The sequence below is a fragment of the Lipophrys pholis genome (genome assembly GCF_963383615.2).
Source record: "Lipophrys pholis genome assembly, chromosome: 2".
In the NCBI taxonomy this organism is placed as follows: domain Eukaryota; kingdom Metazoa; phylum Chordata; class Actinopteri; order Blenniiformes; family Blenniidae; genus Lipophrys; species Lipophrys pholis.
Genome location: NC_137636.1, coordinates 25,879,121 through 25,900,266, shown reverse-complemented (window position 1 = coordinate 25,900,266; position 21,146 = coordinate 25,879,121). Strand labels below are relative to the sequence as shown.

Below are 21,146 nucleotides of genomic sequence, written 5' to 3'. Positions count from 1 at the left end.
GCTGATCCCAGCTGACAATAGGCAAAAGGCCAGATACACCCTGGAAATGATACCAGGTCCAAGGTCTAAACCCTTGATATTTACAATTTGCTTTCTTTTTTATTTAGGTATGCTGCCATCAGGTTCTTTAAGTCCTTAAAAAGTAAAGCAGCAGATACCTTTGATAATGATCCATTGCTGATTGGTCCACAAGTCCAAATTCAACTTAAATGTTTGTTGCTCCAAGAAGTCTTGAAGAAACCAACTTTTTTTTCTTTCTTTTCTTAGCATCTGCAGATGGCTTCTGCATATGTCCACAGCCAAAGTGAAATTGACAATGAACTGTCCATACAGTGCAAGTCAAGAAATCGCAGCATAGTTTGACTCTCGTTTGTATCCAGTTTTATAAGGAAGAGTGGCATGGTGGTACTATTGACTAAAACAAACAAACAATAATCAGCGCAGATATAATCCAGCTGCACACAAAATTGCATTCAAATAGGTGAACAAAGCACCCTTTAAAGGGGGCACTTACTTCTGCAGGTGATATGCATGATATTGGCAATACAGCACTGCTGTCATTGCTCGTAGTGTTGAGCAAACACATCGGATAATAGCCATCACAATTGCTGTGCGATTTTGTAAAGATGATCCATCATGTGAAGTGACTTAGAACTGCTGAAGTGGTAAAAAGCCCACATGAGTAAAGTCCATTTACTATTTATGCCCACTGGAAAACAGTCACATCACAGCATTTTTATCAATATCCTGTCAGTGGGCCACACAATAAGACATATTAAGATTTATTGTAGGAGCATGTCCTGGTGTGGGTATTGGAAGAACTGTCTTGTGGATGAAACACCCATGAATAACACATCTGATATGGACACACTGGAATTAGTGGTGCGAGTTCTGCAGCACATGCAACAGAATCCAGACAGCAACATCAACAGCAGCTCCACACACACATCCTCTCTCTCCACCACTCTCTCTCCTTCACTGCTGCTGTTCACGCCGCATGATGGCAAAGACCGCTGTGAATTACCCTGAGCAGTAAGAGTGGAAGAACAATGCAAGAGACCATCACATTAGTGAACTCCTGATGGGCACAGGTAAGTATGGCGTGTATTTAAAAATGTCATGTCGGCCTGAGCTGATGTACTGTTCGCTTCTCTGAGTTAAGGCATTTCATGTGCGTGTGTGTGTGTGTGTGTGTGTGTGTGTGTGTGTGTGTGTGTGTGTGTGTGTGTGTGTGTGTGTGTACAGCAGCCTGGCAGCATGCTATTCTCCCGGATAAGAAGCTTTCAAGTAAATGAATGAATACATTATGGATTAGTGGACGAGCACCAGTGAAGCTGCCTTACTGTACACAGGCTGAGTGCCGCAGAACAATCGGGCTGAGCAAGGCCCGGCAGGACAATAGGCACCAGAGGGGGACCCTGGACCCAGTCACTTATCAAACCACAGAGTGAGCGGGGATGTGAAAAACTAAGGTGACATATTGGGAAATTCCTCAGGAGCCGCTCTAGCAGCATGCACAGATTCATTTTCACTGTGGTACACCTACACACATACTGCGAGATATACACATGGATACACAGAGACATTTCCTTTCCCTGCGTGCGTGTCCTGAGGGTAAACCATGCATTCATATTCAGTGAATGATCGGCGGAGGCAGAAGCCGCTCAGATCCATTTTGTTTTTCTAGCCGATGGCACAAAGCCGTGGACATTATGACCTTGTGATGAATTCAGGGTTCATTTCCTACGCCTCTCTTTTTTTTCCCTTGCATGCACAAGGAATTAAATTTAGAAAAATTGTGAAAGGTACTGCAGAAGAACATCCAGTAAAGCTCAAGCTAAAGATGTCACCATGCACGGGCTGCGATGAGACTTTCAATCCCAGGTGCAGGAAGATTGAGAGAAAGTTTCATTTGTGTCCACTGTCATTTATTCATTAGCTCGCAATCAGATCTCCGGTGCAAGGCATGAGCTGTTATAAATCAGTCACTGGCTGCCCATTAACAATTCATGCCATTCATAATGCATAAGGCCCGTCATTTATTTATTTATCACCTCTAAATGGGATTTCCTCCCTTCTCATTGGCTGCTGCTCGGAAGTCAACTTCTGTTAGCCTGACTCGCAGCCATTTTGAGCGTGAGCCAAGATATAAACGACGCAGATCCGAGCCGAACGAAGCCTTGTGCCTGATCTGCTGCTCAGATGGGATGAGAGCATTTCTCCTAGACTCATATCTGGTTGCTTTGACTGGTATCATCTCTGAATGCAGCAGCAGGCGCCAGGCTGCGGCTGGCTGCTGGCACAGTTGTTTTCGACGGATTCTCTTGAGCAGTCGATCTAATTGTGAGTAATTAGGCCTTAAAGTAGACTTGTCTTTCCCCAACCTGGTACATGAGTCCCAGGGGACTGCCAGTGATTTGAGGAGCGGGATGGGAAAGGGGAGGATTATCAGTATTTTGAACACCAGTCGCTGGTAATCAGAAAGTTGCTTGAGTCTCTCAACAGTTCCTACATGAAAAACTGGGCATGATGCCACCAGATGCTAACACCATATGATGGCTGTGACGCTCTAGATGACACTAAATTATACTTTAGTCCCAAGGGCCTTAGCACTTCTCATTGTAAAGATAAACAGCTAATTACAATGGGTATGCAACGCTTCAAAATGAGCCTCATAAAGACGTGTTGTCTGATATCTGGTGCTCTGACCAGATGTTGCATTTTTTTTTTTAAGGTTACATGACATTCTGAGGCACTTTGCTCCTTACACACCTCACAGTTGCATCAAATGACCCTGATGAATAAAAAAAATACATAAAAAAATTAAATAAATAAAATTCTGCACATTTTAGAAAATCTCCACAGCTGACCATTTTGGATTTGCTTTATAGTTTGTGCAAACTCTAACAACTAAACAACTATTGAGCCAAGAAACTAAAATTGGCTTCTTTATTTCCCAAAATTAGCATAAATTTTTAGGGGAACTAAATGTAAAACACGAGTAAATTTAAAAGAAATCTTTATCTTCATCAGATGACATGTTGAAGTCGTGGCTTGGCACAAAAGCTCTCTATAATAGTGACATCACGTATGTTTAAGATTTTGATATGTAACAGCGATGTTACAGAGTAATTGTCAGCAAGCAGACGCACAACCAAAACCTATTCACAGCCTATGCAGTAAATGTGAAGTTGGTAACTTTGACTACAATTTGTACATCAAACATAGATATATGTATTTTTTTTTTGTTTAATAAATGAAACCCAGCTCTACAATTTCACAAAATGTTCTGCCTAATATCCACTGACATTTAGAAGGGCTGCCAACTGGTGTAAGTGGTTCATCAAAATGTTTCAGAACATTCACAAGTGTGAAAAAAAAAAGGTATTTTGTTAATTAGGAAAAAAATAAAAAATCTTTGTACCAATCTGCGTTCGAGGAGGACCATGAGGATAATGGAGATAAGGAACACAGTGTAATCATATCACATCTCAAAATAGGAAAAATCATTCAGGATATATTTGCTGATTCGGACTGGGAAATGCATTCAGAACAAAACAGCGCATATCAGCCTAAGCAGGGTTTGAATTAAAGACAGCCAATCAAAGACCAACAAAACAAAACAAAACAAAACAAAACAACAAGTCTGTAGAATCATATCTTTCACCCTGAAAGTGCCTCCATATTCTCACCACGGTTGAGTATAAAGAGGAACCCAGAATCCACTGCACGAGGAGAGGTTCTGACAAGTGGTTCACAGGTTCCACCTCTGGACTAAAGAGCTATGAGAATGTCTGTCTAACCTGTAGAGTTCTTGATACGCCTTCCTAAACCATCACTGAACCACAACATGCTGAATGACGCTGCAGGCAGAAAGACCTTCACCGATGAGTCTCCAGACCCTTTCCGCGTCTGTCACGTGTACTGATTTTCAAAAGATTGAATTTCATGGTGCCAGTCAGTGAGCACAGGACCCACTACAGGGTAACCAGGCCATCCAGTAACCCCGTTTCTGATTGTTTGGAAAGACACATTCAGACCAGTGACCTGCTGGAAGTCCTCCACAACTCTCCTAGAGTAAAGGTTTTGCGACTAGAATCTCTCTGCTCTTGATACTGTGCTGTGAAGCATAGCAAGCCCTCCGGCAATTGCATGTACTGATGTGCTTTCTTACATTAATACTTGTGCAACTCTTGCATGATCCAGGTACAATAACGCTACCAATAGTGACACTGACATGAGAAAGACATTGTAGAGCAGTACTAATTTCTTTGCACAATATCATCATTATCATCACTACACACACTTTCCTGGCATAAATAGGCAGCACATCTTGAGAATCAACTAGCAAATCACACTTCAGACAAGAACCCTGTGTATTTAAAATGTACGACACCTCGCAGCCCTGTTTGGCTCCCAAGCTGTCTGATCTTGTCAATACACTCCCAGACACTATATGATGTCAGAGGTAAGTATTCTAAGAAGTATTTGTAAAGCCGCCAGAATATGTATCTTATCTTGCTTTAAAAGTTAAATGTAATTCTATGTGGCAACATGAATAACTTCAATCATCCTTGAGCACAAACTGAATGTGGAGAGAGATCCCACGCTCATGTTTGTTTGTTTTTCATTGTACAAAAATTGCAAGGGTACTTACAGGTAGTTGGCTTGTTGCAGTTGTGTCCATGTCGGAAGTACTGAGGATTTTCCACCACAGGAATACGAGTCATCCCTATAACCACTGCGTCTGGACCGGCATCCAGAGTACAGGGGGTAATAATCCCATGGTTGACATGATGAAGAGGGCTTGCTGAGTCTTCCTCCCCGCTGATCACAGCCACTGGACCTGGAACAATAAAGGAAAACGGCTTAGTTTACAGGTAGAACCGGGTGTCCATAATGTTGATTTATCTTGATGTAATAAGAAAACATACTTGAAAATGAACAGAGACAACTTTTATATTTTCTGTTGGTTTGAATTAGTTTTTTGTATATATATATATATATATATATATATATTTTTTTTTTTTCAAGCAGAGTCAAGGTCTTTCAGTATTTTTATCTTTACATCAGCTTCAAACCATAATAAATCAACTTCTAAGCCATTCTCTGGGATGGATTTACAGTGGTTTTCTCAATATGACACACAACAGGCATAAGAATCTCACTCGATATAAAAATAAATAAAAAAATAAAAAAAACGACAACAAAAACTGTGAAACAGGAAATGGGTATGTGCTGGTGGAGAGGAGGTTCAAAGAGCAAACCCCTTCTTCTGCATCTTTCCACCAAATTCTCATTGCTATCGCACCCCATATCCTTTCTAGCAATCCACCTGGGAAATGATCTTTTTACATCCCAATCCATCCTTGCAATCTTCTGCTGATATGTCCAGAAGATGAGGGAAGGAATTCTTCTACGGGGGGTGAGGATTGGAAAGTAAATTGGTAGGAAATGTGACCTCTGGAATAGGCTGTAAATCCCTGTGTGACTGGAAGAGAATAGTGAACAGACCACACCTAACTGCACTCATTTGTGCCTTCTGTTTGAAAGCAAATCGTCGATTTTCGATAATATTTATATATAATACTTGTGGGTTCCATAATCCAGCTATTGGATTTTGTGTTAAAATGAAGCGCCAGATTTATGGCGTGGGATGGATGGGGGGGTTGACAAAGCACTCGCATGAATTTTCGCCACTGTGGCGATGTCAAGGAGCTTCATCTTCAATGTGGCACAGAGCAAATATCCCAGTGACAGTGTTATCATTTCCCATCCAAACTGTTTAAACACCACATACACACTGTGTCGAAGGCAGTTTGCTATCTTGAGGCAATGCAAAGTGATTACCCTACTGATGAACTCAACTCAGCGTCAATAGTGCATCTTTCCTCTTATGAATCGCTCCACACTGGTATCTCAAAGCAATTTGAATAAGGTCAGCTGGTCATCTGTCATCAGTTCATGCTGTTCCCTTGACAAATGAGAATATGCAGACACACGCTTCACAATTGTAATTAGCACCATATCAATAGTTTAGATTCTAAAATACTGCATCTTCTTATATTTTGGCAGCAGTTTTTGAAGTGGCCTTGTAACTGGAAAGTCAAGGGTCTGAATAATTGGATGACAAGAGATTTTGGTAGGAAAAGTCTAAGACACCGATATGGACCCTTGAGCAAATCCTTAGAAATGAAGCTAAAGTTATTTATTGATAAATCTTTAAGGACCACAAGTGGCCTCTAGAATAGAAATTAAAAGACATGCTTCAGACTCGAGGGCAGGTTCAAACATGCTGAGTCTGCATTCTGAAACTGGAAGAGGAGCTTTTACACAGAATCGACAACATGAAGTGAATCTGCTAAGAGTCTCTGTGCTTCACTCAACAGCACATGTGTCAAACTCAAGGCCCGTGGGCCAAATGTGGCCCGCTACGTAATTTTATGTGGCCCACGAGGGCTTAAAGGTCTGATTGTCTTAATATAAATACCGTATCGTTTCCAATAGACGTGCAGTGCACGAGTGCAAGCCTTAGGGTGCGCGTCTATTGGGAACAGGTTCAAACATTCTATAAAATACGTTTTTTTCAGTCAAAACTCTATTTTTACTTCCTGTAATCAAACTGAAATGCAACGTCATGCATGTCTGATAGGAAAACAGTAAAGCCATTCACTTTAGTAAGAGCAATGAGTCTGTAATCATTGTTTTCCATTGTACAATTCTTTTTTTTTACCCACTGAAATGATAAGATGCTTTTACACACATTAGATGAGAGTGGTAACTTTGATTAGTACCAAGATATCTTGTACGGAGGAGGTGTCACACAGTCACAGTTGTTTTGTTGCAAGGTGCTTGAGAAAATTGCTTTCCTCTGCATGATACAAGTATGTGCGCTTGAAATCCCCCCCAAAACGGAGGTTGTATTGTATTGGGATTATTAGTTATCAAACAAAAACATGTTCATAACGTGATTATTTCATGCCTTTATTTCAGATTCAGACCTTCTGATAAGGGATTAGCCAATTTACTGTGATGTAATGAATGTGGAAGCAATAATTAACAACCCTTTCAGGTATTGGAAACCATATCGCGAGTGTTCTGTTAACATGTTCAATAGATAGCACGTGCTATTTTGGAGGTCTGTCAGTGCAGTTAATGGATCAGCTTCCATGGGTTTTTTGCCTGTGATGTCAGTTTTTAGGCTAAAACGTTTAGTCAATCTGGCTTGAAGACATGTCCTATTCATGGACTGTAATTTTGGGCGTCCAGGTTGTGTAACATTACAGTTACAGGGCTTAGGCTGTTTGTTATGACTTGTCTCACATGTAAAATGTTGGTACACGTGGATGCTTAGATAAAAGTGCAAACTATACTGTGTAAAAAAAAAAACAACTGATCCATTTTGTCTCCAATATACTATTAAAACAATAACAGTTGCATTTCTTTTATAGCACAACTGCATTGTAGAAATATCTCATGAGAAAACACTTGCAAGAAACAGGTCTGTGAATGCAGTCAGCAAGAAGAAAGGAATCCATAGTCGTCCTTCACTGACTGAGATGTTTGAAAAATGAAGTCTGTATTCAGAATTGTAGAAGAGAAGAAGAAAAAAAAGAGCATAAAAGAAGGAAATTATTATTGGTATAGGCAGTGTCTGGGAAGCAAGGCTGGTGGAATTTATGGTGTCGTACAACACGTTCCTGTCAATACCGAGCATAATTTCCTTTCTTTAATCAAAATTCAAAGAAAGGCCCTGACGTGATTCAGTGTCAGAAAGTGTGATCCAGTTTGCTGTTCTATCACCACCGTGTCAAAAGCAATGCCGAGCTCTGACATCTGCAATTTTCAAAAGGGAAGCGTGCAGGAGAGGAGGGAGGGGGGAAGCAACGGGTGATATAAAAGTCAACAGCAACTGATTCAGTGAAGCGCCGGCAGTGAACCTGTTTACCCACCATGTTGAGTCTTTTGCTCACCTTGACAACACTGTAAATGGCAATCAAGACCGAGTCGTATCAAATTACCGACCCTCAGTCGCCGAGGCAGCACTCGGAGGGGTGGCAATGAGGCGACATCATGTGAACAACAGTTTATTCATAATGTCTACTCTCGCTGTGGGGTTTTCATACCCGAGCACACTCTTTATCAGAGAGCTCAGCACAGCAGAGCACGGGGCCACGGCCGAGCCCTCTACTGGGGACTGGTGGCGCAGGGAAAGCACCAAATCTCTCCTGATACCTCCCACCCTCAGGGGTGAAGGTGTGACGAGCAGCTTCAAACACATTACATTTGAAATGAAATCATTACAGAGAGAATCGTCATGGTGGATACTTATAAATCTACAGGTTGCCTGCAGAAGGATCCGAGGATTATGTTCTGCATTTTATGAAATGGAATGAAAGCCCATCTGATCAGAGTCCAGACGGCCGATCGATTAGGCTTCAGGGAGTGCCTGGCCTCGCTCCAAACCACACGCTCACACTCGAAGAAGAAAAAACCCATACTTGATTCTTTGGGAGATGAAGGTTTTCTGAGGACGGGGGAGGAGGGGGGGAAATTGGACTCCCTGACTTGAGAACATCCTAAAAATTGCATTTGTGTTACCTGAGTGATGAGAAGGCCCAACGGCATCAGAGAGGGGCTTCATCATGTGAGACTGTGTGCAGAATGGATTTCTGAACTGGACATTTTCGCCCTGAAACGTCTATCCAAGAGCAAAGTTCCTCTCCATTAAACCAACTTTGATTCATTCAGGAGGACTGGAAAATGAAATGAGCCGACTTTCAACAATTTTTCTCTCTCCATTCTTTTTGTGTCCCATCTTCCCTATGACTTTATACAGTAGATATATTCAACCGTGCACTGACTGGCTGATATGTCAGACCTTCACTGAAGACACTGGAAAAACTCTCTTCCTCAGGTAACACACTGATTATCATTGCCCATCTAGAACACAAACACCTCCACCTGTTCAAAAATGCCAAGCATGAAGCATTGGTTATATTAAAGGCATCATTCAACAATATGGGATATTATAGTGAAAAGAGAAAATCATTTTATCCCAGTAAGGGTCCAGTGCAACTGTGGTTTTCGCACTTCTAGATGCAGTGTGATTTGTGAAAAAAACGTTGGTTTTTTTTTCAACAAAGTTGTTGAGTCCCAACGCAAAGCTCTCTCTTTTTTTGTGCGATCAGAGAAGAAAAGTCATACAATCTGACTGGAAGTGGGCTAGAGAACCTCAAAGCAGAAGGGTGAATGTGGTGTATTTCCAACAAGGTGAAATGGGAAGGTGTTGCAGAGTCTTCACCCAGTTCAAACTCGATCTCAAAGATTCGGCCAACAGCCAAGGCTACTTCTGATCGCTCAAGTAAAGTACACAAAAGACCATACGTTGAGGTGCTGGAAACTCCCACAAAGGAAAAAGACATATGTTCTTACTTGATTCACCAATACCAATATGGCAGATTCTGGTCACGTGTTGGTGTTTCTGCATCTGCTTGTAAATGAATGAATCCTGTATTGAGGATGACCTACCCCTCTTTACCTCTGACTGGCTACTACGCATTGACTTGTTGGCGAGGCTCGCTTGCTATAGGCGAATGAAGTGATAATTAGCAAACGGGAAGTAGGAAAATTGAGTTTAACTGTTAAGAAATGCGAGATTTGGGTGGAATACCACTTCATCACTGTGGTTTGATGACTACTTTTTCAGTTGTTATACAGTCTGTTGCTTAGCCTTGTGAATGATCAATATAAAAAAAATGTCAAAGATTGTACTACATGTGGTCATCGACCTCATGATGTCGACAGCCTTGTTATAACTTGATTATTTATCAGACTCATATTATAAAGCCACTGGATTTACATGCAATCGCTGGTCTGTCTACACTTCAAGCTGACAAGAAATAGCAGTATCACTAAAATTATAGATGCTAAAATAATAGAACATTTAAACATAAACTTTCTAAACATGTACATGTCCTTCATGGCTAACTAGATGCTGATTTAGCAACATTTAGGCATCAAACAATTTCTTGTGTTTTTGTTACAGTCTGAGAAGGTCAGGGTGGCTTTCAGCTTTTCTAGATGGCAGCACATGCATCATGTATAAGGCATGGTAGTTATTTATTATATCAGAACAAGCTCAAAACATTAAACATTTACATGAAACCACTTGGACAGGAGAACAGCATCCCCTCAAAGGAATTCACATATATGTTCTACCGAAAGAAGACCTTTAGTTTATGATATCAGCTTATCGCTGATTTCCTTCCATGGTGAGGTACTTCAATAAACCCTGGAAAATGGAAACCCTGTGTCTGGTGTTAAATTAAATAGAGTTGACTCCGCATGTGTTTAAGTCTCACTGTTCTAAAGGAGGTTTAGTAGTAGTGAACCGATCAGAGCAAGTTTGAAAAGAGACACAGGGTGATCTGAGGAGCAATGAAAAGGTTCAACCAATAACACATCTTCAATAAAACACCCACATGCAAATTACCATGCGTGATTAGTTTCGAGTCAAGCCAATTAGCATTAAAAATCAAAAATAAAGCTACTCACGCTCAGAGAGGACATGCAAAGTCCTTTCAGAAAGACGTGGTTGGCCGTCGGGATCAAACACAGAGCGCTCTCACTGTGGGAGCGACAGTGAAACCACTGCACTGCAGCGCGGTATCTTACAGATCAGTAAAAGATGAAATAGATTTCCCCCTTTTTTTTTTTTTAACTGTGACTCATAAAACGTCCTCAAGAGGAACTTCAGACTGTGAAAAAAAACAAAAACCTAATATGAGCATAGTAAATCATCTGAGAACACATCAGAGAGCAAGTTTGAAGGGGAATAGTCTGAGTAACTACACATATTATTCATTCATCAATGTTTAAACACTACATCACGTCCTATATTACCGACTGCATGAAAGGATGTTTTGAAAGGTGCAAAGGTTTGATCCACTCCAAGAGACTGTCCAGGCTTCAGACACATCTGTGTTGTTCAAAGCCGCTCCGCCACCGTTCACACCGTTTGTCTTCCTTCTCCTTCCACCCAGACTGACTTCATGACGGTGAATGTGACCAAACCATCTGTTGCTCTCCTCGCCAGCAGAGACCTTTTCCTTTATGCTGGATCTGACGCTCTGCTGATGCTGCTGCATGATGGAAACGAGTCTAATGCTCCCAAGCCACTGTATATCCAGCCTCTTACTCAGCCACATCTGACACACGAGTCGGCAAGAATGTAACTGATCATCAAAGGACACGGCAGTGCCAGCAAGAAATCATTCATTTAACATGTTCAGAGCAACAGACACCAGTTCGTCCTGGGACTCCTTCCGGAAAGTCTTAGATCACTGTGGCATCCCGACGTTTGAAGATTAGTTAAATCTCATTGCTCGTACCCTTCTATCTCCTGCCAGCCAATATATTTCTCCGGCCAACATCCTTCTCTTTTTTCTGAGAAGTGTCACTCATGCTAAGATTTCTCAGCGATTCTGCGGACAACCTGTCAACTCGGCCCACATTACTCAAAGTTCCCGCAGCATAATGCTCCTGCCATCCCGGCTGGCAACGGCGCGGCGGACGTTTCGTATTCATGTAAGGCATCGTTTGCAGGTACATTAGCTAATTCGGCCAAATCAATTGATCAAGTGTGACGTTTGCATCATCTGTTTCTCAGAGTTTAGAAGTCGTTCTAATTTACTCTCCAGGAGTAGAGACAGCCCAGCCGTCCCCTCCTGGGGTTTGAAATGGACTCGTAAATTAAGATGTTGTCCAACAGTGATGAATTAAAAGAGCACTCGCACTTTTGAACTCACCGACGAAAGCCGACTTTCATCTCTTGGCTCTGTCACCTCCCGTTCATAATCACGTTGAACCAAAAACATTTTAACAAGCTTGGAGAAGAAGAAATAAAAATGCGCGTGAGTTCATGTCAAATGTTCACAAGCTCATTTCAACCAGTTGTTCCGACATCTCACACATTGTAGTTAACCTGTAGTGTGTTCGAGCTTACCATCCTGCATCGCATATGCAAACATTTATTACTACAGGCAGTGTCTTTAAGCAAAGGAGATAAATCCGTGCAATTCTGCTCATAATGTATTTAAAAGTATTACAACACGATAAATACCACTACTCCTTTGAGAGATGTGTTACTGATAACAGTGTTGAGCGCCGTATTGAAGATAAGAACAGCATACAGTTACTGATTACTTGTTTATAACTAGTAGTTAAAAACAGTAAACTGTCTCTTATTTATGACCTCTTAATCGTATGAACAACGTTAGAAATCAGTTAATTGAAGGGAAATGGTGCAGAGCAGACAATACTTCAGCAGATGCTTTCATTTATACCAGAAGTAACAACAAGCTCATGAAAACTTTAGCAATTGCAATTGTGAACATGACAGTAATCAGGTTTTAGTCGGTTGCAGACAATAACACAACATGTTGTAATAGAATATTCCAAAAACTACTAATAACTGTTTCCGTAGGCTGAGGTCCTGTTTACATGGAAACCTATTCAATGACAAATGGAAAACGTGTTTTTGGTGTCCGTTTACACGACAATGGTACTCGGAGCCACTGAAAATGCAACTTCTGAAAACGCTCCGAGTCCATCTCTGCTTTGCGTATGTGTGTGTAGATTCCCCCCAAAAAGCACACAGCGCCAACTTGTGGCCTGGCGTGCTCACTACATTTTCAACATTTCTGCCATTTCCATGCAAATGGACATCATTTTCAAAAGGTTTGTTAGTACCTAAAGTATTGTAATGCTGCAAAGCCGTTTATTCCTTGTGCACTGAACCAGTTGTAGCAATACGTGTTAGCCAAAGTACTTGTCTTAACCGTTACTATTTCACTGAACTGCTCTTACTGTAAGTTGATGAAAGCCTTGTGGATAATATCTGTAATCATGAATACATTTTAGTTAACTCACACACAACTGGTCATGCTTCCCACTATCCTCCATATATCAATTAAATCTTGTGAATAAAAAAAAACAATTCAACGTTATTGAAATAAGGATGAGTTCAACTCACATGAAAAAAAAGAAATGTTGCAGGTAATCACCCACATATTTGTGTAAATTCCCCAGAAAGAGAAACCTCCTGAGTTCTCTCATTTTTGATGTATTTCAAAGGTTCTTCTTATTCAATTTTGTTTTCGAATACATCAGCAAAATTTCTTATTTAAGCAAATGTGATGATGGTACTATTTAGTCTCCAAATAGGATGTTTTTTTTTTTTTTTTTTTATTGCAGGAATTCTTTCATTTCACAAAAACGTTTTGGATCCACACGAAAAGGTGAATTTTGGACAGAGCTGAAAAAAAAAAAAGAAGCCAAAAAGCAAATAAAACCTGTTTTTCTCACTGTTGCTTCAGGCCATTTGAACTTGATCTTGACCCCACACTACAACAACACCTAAAAAACAAAACTCGATGCCTGCAAGTGGTGAAAATGTCCACATTTAATAAGTTCTAACTTCTCTGAGCAATAGTTTCTGTTTCTGTTTAATTTGGGTAAGTTTGGCAATCATATATATCTATATATAATATATATCTAAATCTCATGGAAAGACTACAGCTAACAAAGCCTGTTAGTCTACTAGTCTAAGTATTGTCAGTGGAGCACTAACCCATTAAAACGTATTTCTTTGTGCGACAGAATTCTACTTGTTGCCCAAAATCTAGAAACACAGCAGCCGCTGCTCTTGTAGACCCGTTTCTTCATAACCATGGACACACAGTGCAGTTTATTTTGAGTCAAACCCACACATACTGTCCTGCCACCGAAAATACATACCGGCAGAAAATGTGAATTAATCATCAGCACAACAAATGCACTGCTCAATTTTTTGCTGCCACACATGGATGTGAATAATAACACATAACATTTCCCAACAAACAAATCTCAATACAATGGTACAAGAATAATTACAATTTATCTTTACTAAATCCAGACTGATCCTGATACCTAAGTCATTGTGCAATAATATAATATTACTTAGTCAATAATAATGATAATTCACCATAGTTGGGAGGTTACACAATATATTTCTGACACATAAACCATTGTGACATTACTTGAGGCACCATTCATATAAAATACATAAAATGTCATGGTTTACTCATAATGGGGAATTTTTTCAAACACTTGGTTACATTTTCACATCGTTACCTTCAGAAATTTAGCTCGACATTTAAGTCACGAGTAATGATCATGCTTCTACTGGAGTTCCCTGATGGAAAAAGTACAAGGACTCACATCAGAACACAGCATTACAAATGTCAGCTGATGGATTGTAAAAGTAAAAAAAAAAAAGGAACTAGGAACTGTGAATAATGATGGAAACAAAAATATAACATATGAATAATACCTATAAAAAGAACTTGGCAGAAGGACTGTGGGCATACAAAACAGTAACAAGACAGGATATGAGGAAAGGAATCGCACGCACGCACACACACACACACGCACATAAACGCGACGACAAATTAAGTCAATGGTGGATATAAATAAACCAGTAAACATGACAGAAAATAACTTTTCTCTTTCAGCAAGGACATGAGGGTCACTTGGTAACCACACAAAACCTGCAGAGACCAAGGATTGTAAAGTCCAGTGGGGTGTGTGAGGACGACCCTATGAGCCTCATCAAAATGTGTCCAGGAGCCTAATGGCAATGATAAAAACACTCTAAATGAACACGAACCGAACAGAGGTAGAAAACACCGTCTGATGTCCGAGCAGAAGGTTGGAAAAGGGAGTAAAGATCCCATTGAACGATGAGCACAGAGACCAGAGGAGAGTCTTGAATCAGAAGATCCAGGCTGGAAATGTGACAAGGGACTTAGGTTTACGCATCGTCGCCTCTGTAGCTTCAGTCCACCCATGGCTGACCTCAGGGATGGTTAAGGAACCAGCTTAAGTCTTATTCAGTACATGAAGGCAAGGGATCAGACAGTCAGGTGTCTGATGATTCTGGCCGAGATGTTGAGTTCATTTTTACATTGGAACAACCAATCCAGGGACAGGAGATGCCATGGTGACGAGAGTCATGGTGGTGACCTGTCAAGGCTGTAATCTTTCCATGTCTGAGGTAACGGGGCACCACTAGGAGCAACACAGGCTGGAATAAAAGCAGTTTGCACACTAAACAGGTTCAAACTCTTGTTAAACCTCCACAAATCAATCAGTCATGGGTTTTAAGGTGATAGCTCCTTACATCATTTTAGAAGATAAATCAATGTCAGTGGCTTCTTGGAGCTCCTCGTGTGAAAAATACAAGCAGGATCCTTGCTTGGTCGTTCTTTGGGTAAGGAACTGAGAAGAACCAAAATACCAGCACATGTCGGAAGATCCCAACGCACAAGACGGGTATGCTCGGATCACGGGAGATCAGTCCAACAATTCCAGAGGCAAAGGCAAAAACATGGACCTGGCAGACAGTGGGGAACCAGAACACCGGAGCACCATGGGAACAGAAACCAGACATGAAAGCACTCATGAAAACATTTGGCAAATCACAGGTAGAAGTCACGTCAACAGAAAACAGGTGAACAAGACAGGGAGAGACATACGTATAAAACTGAGGAAGGTGTTGACAAATCACTGCAATAATCAAGAGCGGTGACATTTTGTGATGACGCTGTGGCACAAGGAGAAGGAAGCCAGAGAAACGGACAGTAAAGTAAAATACCAAGGGAGAACCGAAGTTCTTAAACACATCGCAAAGTAACCAATAGACCAGCGAACGAAGGGAAGACAGACACTATAAAAACACCGCCAAACAGAAAACTAGGACCAAACAAACTATTGCGACAAATAATGGCAATAGTTTGGTCCCAACACATATTCATCACAATATTTCAATGTGCAACATTACCACAATATATAGGTCACTTTTAATGATCATTGCAATAACAAAATCATTTCACAATAAACATTGTTTGGCTAAAAGTGGATTCCAACCTGCCTAAGGTTGACATTGTTTGACATTGTTGTTTGAACAACCTTGCATTTTTGTGATATTTGTATAAACCTGCGTCTTTTTCCAGGATACATTATCACTTGAGTCACTTTTTAAGAATTATTGTAATATTCACCAATCAGCTCCAATATTTTGGCCACCTGCCTTCACATACCTTTCCATTAGCACAAGCATTTGGTTCTGCAACCAACTGCACTACAATAGGTCAACGACAAAGCCCATGGTCCACCACTTTCCCTTCCTCACTCTTGATAGGTACAGACGACTGGAGACCTGGAACACCACACAACAGCTGCCATTTCCGGGATGCTCCGACCCAGTCATAACAATGACTTAATGTATCCCACCCACCAACAAGTGCCAGGAAAAAGCCATTCAGTGCAAATCACTTTTGAAGGCAATAAGGAAATACTGAAGGCACCTTATGACAATAAAAAGTGAGTATTTTCACTCTATTTATGTCTTATTTTTGTTTTAGTTTATCGGATATGTAATACTGTGATGGCATTTGCTGTGGCATGCTAGAATCCATAACACCTCAAGTGAAAAATTGTGTCCCCTAAAGAAAAGCTTTATTGTTTCACACTACTTTAATCATTTTACTGCAGAGACAGAGGACAGAATCACATACTCATAAAAAAACATACTAGAAATGTTGCATCTGGCTGATAAAGTAGTTCACTGGATCATGAAATATTGCTGCTTGCTTCCACCTATTGTTACAAAACTATAACTTAAAACATTAATATTTCTTCAAAACTAATGATGGTAAAGTACTGGACACTGAAACAGAAGGGCCATTATGTAGAAACTGTACAATCAGTAATTGTCAATTTACAACATTTTTAAAGACCACCTGATTATTACTTAGTCTGCTATTTGGGAAAGAAAATAATATTTATTAATGGTATTTATTATTCGAACACTGTGCAGACACTAGTGACAATGTATTCACTGATCGAATTCATGCAATGTGTTTATTAAGTGATGTTCCATGTCATATTTGTAGATGTCAAACCACTATAATATACAACAATTGTAAAGTGACTGTACAACTGTATACACATGGTGTGATTTCAAGCTCAGAAGCTTGGAAAATGGATGTCAGCTGGGTCTTTATGTATAAGGCAGCAACTGTCAAAGCGGTTACAGTTTTTGATTGTTCTCTATTTCTTATTTTATGACTTTAATTTGGCTCTGTTCAGTTCTGAATTACATTTTGACTTCAACCTCCTTTCATGGCAAATCTGACAGAAATAAAGTAACTTTTAATTAGAATGTTTTAGGTTACGATTTATCAATTGTGATTTCAATATTTTTTTGATTATTGAAAATATATATAGAAAATGCATACACACTTCAAGTTTAAAGGCATATATTCATGCGTTTTATTAAATCCCCTGAGAAAATATCACCCTGGGATTGAGTGGGCAAATTTCCATATATTTCTGATGGTTCCCTCTGAATCATTAAAGTACTGCTGTTAGTCATTTGCGCCATTTTAAAGCTGCACACACGTGCAGCTCCGACGCTGCCGGTGGTTTTGTTTCTGGACCTGGATCACATTCACCTGACCTGCTTCGCTGGCTTTGTGCTGCTCTGCTCAATGGTCATTAACATGTCTGCACTCCATCACGCCGCCTCGCTCTCTGCTGTGGGAGCTCGTTTTTACAACAACCTCTGGGTTTTCGCTGTCTCACCTGCCCAGCTCATGTATTCCAGATCAAATTTGTCTTTTCACTGTGTTTTTTGTCATCATAATTATTTCTGCAAAAATACCAGAGTGGTGAGGGAAAAAAAAAAAAAAAAAAAAAGGCAGCAGGGGTGTTTGTCTGGAGCCACCTGATTGTTTGTGTCTCTGCTTTCCTCCAAATGAAAGAGTGCTGAAGGTGATGCTCAGGACAGGAACGAGAAAAGAAATAAGAAAAAAAGCGAGTGACTCTGCAGGGCTTTCCCTCTGGTGGGGAATAAATTGTGCTGTGTGTGATTGCTTCCGTTCTACCTCCTTGTGGTAATTATCGCACAGATTTCTTTCAAAGGTAGTTAATTAGGACTGGAATTAACTTGAGGACACGTAAAATGAACAAGAGAACACAGGAAGGATAACTTACTGAGGCAAGGCCCTGCTTTTAGTTAACAGTGGATGTGAAACAAATTAAATCCATATGTGGGAAGGGTGGAAAACAGTGAAACCAAGGCTAACGACACGCTTGGGATGAAACAAAGACAATGGGTCTGCAGGACATAAATATGAGCGAACTGCCACCGCGCTCAAAGCTCTTTTCATAAATCCATCAGAACTGGTCATTTGCTACTCAGTACTGTGACTGTACGGCAGGTTAATTTACTGATATATTGCTGTCAGCGTAACCGCCCAACGTCTCCCGTCTTCTTTACTCCAGCCTGTTAAAGGGGCTTCGCCATGAGCCAGCACTTATAAACAAGAATTGCCAACTGAAATCTATTAGTTTGTTTATTGGAAACCATTATCGTTTCGCAGCTGCTAGAAACAAATGTAGAACGGGAGCGCCACATTAGTCCAGTAAAAAGGTCAGTTAATTGTCAAATTGCCCACTGTGTGAGAAAATCTTGAGATTACGGGCAAAAACGAAAAAGAAAAAACAACTCACATGGAGCAATTCTTCCCCTCCGATAATCAGCAGCCGGACTGCTCCCTCTGCTTTTACTCATGTGTTTGTTAAGCTCTTCAAATGGAGTGATGGTTTTAAGAGGTCATAGACACACCCCCCCAACACTTTGCAGAAAATCTCCTAAAACGTCTTTGGCTGACCGTGTGATTGTGAGGCTGTGAAGGGGCTCTCCAAGTCAAACAGGCTGATTTGTTTTGTTTTTTTTGAAAACCTCCTTTCAGGTCACGTTGGATTTGTTTCATATTCTAAATGAATTATTTCAATATTTCGAACAATTTATGTTCTAATGATTAAGCTTTAATGTTTCTTTAGTTTGTGACAAGAATTCTTCAGTTGCGGGAAATTCATTTTCTCCTGGTTTTTATTGTCCCCCTCTCCATTATTAAATGTTTTAACTTCTAAAATACTCAGCCAACATTTATGAAAATATCTTAAAAAAGATAGAAACTCGCTGGTGACAAACTTTAGATGAGCCTAGAATCAAATCGTGGGATGGTCACTCTGGAATCGTCTACTGACACAAGGTTTTCATTACAGACTCATCACAAATGAGGCAATGCAGCTTTTCAATAAAGTTCCAGTCTACACAGCATATTTGGGTGGTACGGTGATGTGGAAAGATCCTCAATCCATTTTAGGTTCTGAAATGTTTGTTTTTGTTCACATGTTCTCCCTGCTCTCACTGAGGTCGGCACGGATCGGCTCGAGCCCACTGCCATCCGAAAGTGAAAAAAGAAGGTATAAAAGCAGGATGAACTATTAAAGAATGGTGTAATATCTTCAAATGTGTCAGAATGATGACGTTCACTAAACCATGCACATGAAGGCAGTCCAACAGGAGGTCTGTTTCTACCGTCATATCCTTTAGCGTCATTTTGCTGAATTCTCTCGTCTCTGTTAGTGAATGCTTCCTTCTCTCGATGCACACTGTGAAGCTCGGCTGGACCACGTGCCGTTTACCCGACGTTTGAGGGTGACCAAACGGGGCCGAGCACTACGACTGGTTGGAATTTATGGGTTATGAGCAAATTTACGACCAGCCCCACACAGCTCAGCCCGCTCTCTCTTTACTGTGGTATAAACAAAGCTCGGACGCTGAGGGGGAAGGACGGCACAGGCCAGACAGAAATAAACATGCATTTTAAATCGGGTGTAAAGCTTTCAGTCACTCTGTCTGGATCCACTTGTATGTCCTCTAAACTCAAGTGTCTATACCACACCGAACATTATCTGCCATGACAGCAGCGAACCAATTACAGTTGGCGTGGCTGTATATTTGCGGTGGTGATGCTCAGAGATGATATAAAAAAATAAATAAATAAATAAAATAAAAAAACACCCATGATTGTTATTCTGAATCAGTTCTCATGGTACCCTATCAGCTTTTATATCTTTGACAACACATTACCCTGTAAGTTCCCAGAAGACAGACGAAGCAATTTTACACAAGTCTGAGAAGTGATGGAAAATGACATCAACCAGCAGCCGAGCTGTCCGGAGCCTGTTCTCTGATTTATGACTAAGAAGGAGTCAGGATCTTTACCAAAACCCTGGACCTATACTTTATTACACGTTATTGGCCTGAAAACAAATTGAAAACAAAGCACACAGCAATCCGAGGAGGTACTTGGAGTCACACAACTCTCTGCTCCGCTCTGGCTTTCATTCGTCACCCGCTGCAATGTAATCAGAAAAGGCCAATAGAAAAGCTGGTGGTAGCATTGTTACAGAACCTACTTTGCATCATAAACTCGGCAGTGAAGCCATAGACAGACGCAATCCAAGCATATGCACAGCAGACATGCAGCCATATTTCCTGTCGTGGCATTAGAATATGAAACGTTTCCCTCAGCGTCGAGCATCTGGCAGAGTGTGCATGCAAATCACAAAGAGGCCAAGAGCGGTCGTTCAGACACTGTGGCTCGCAGAACTACGTGATGATGGTGCACATCAATGGGGTGCATGAAGCCTGTGCAACACTAATGTACATCCAACAAGTGCTTCAGTGGTGGGGAGGGGTATGGAGGAAGATAAATGATGCTTCTTATCATTAATGAGGGGTCTTGATAAGACACAATATCGTCTTTGTGATGAATACACACTTGAAATGAGGTAAAAATTCAGATCGGGGTTTACTCAGACATACATTACCAAAATGAATCAGTTCAACGGCAGCATTGGACCTGAATTAATCCCTATTTATAAATATTTATAGCTGGCTGGGTAGCTAGACAGACAGCTACTTCATTGTGCTCCCAGGAGAAAAAATGTTTTCACAGTCTGCACATGGAACATGAACAGTTCACTGCACACCGGCTCACAGCATAGACGCGTGTGTGGCAGAGGAGCTGAAAAGGTATAGCTGAGAATGCGAGGAAGCAAACTGGCGGATCTGCAAAACTCTGATTGAACAACAGGAATGGACTATCCCTTACAACACCTGGCACCACAGATTATCACAGTATATACAATCTACTCACACTGAAGCTGCTGGTGATTGGTATGTC

The 21,146-nt window shown here is 40.8% G+C and overlaps 1 protein-coding gene across 1 annotated transcript in view; it reads right to left on the bottom strand.

Moving 5' to 3' along the window:
* ntrk3b (neurotrophic tyrosine kinase, receptor, type 3b) overlaps positions 1-21,146 on the bottom strand; it is a 282,620-nt gene that overhangs the window by 50,052 nt on the left and 211,422 nt on the right. The window contains exon 11 of the mRNA XM_080490348.1: positions 4,658-4,846. Coding sequence (XP_080346474.1) covers positions 4,658-4,846 — 189 coding nt within the window. The remainder of the gene's footprint in view (positions 1-4,657; positions 4,847-21,146) is intronic.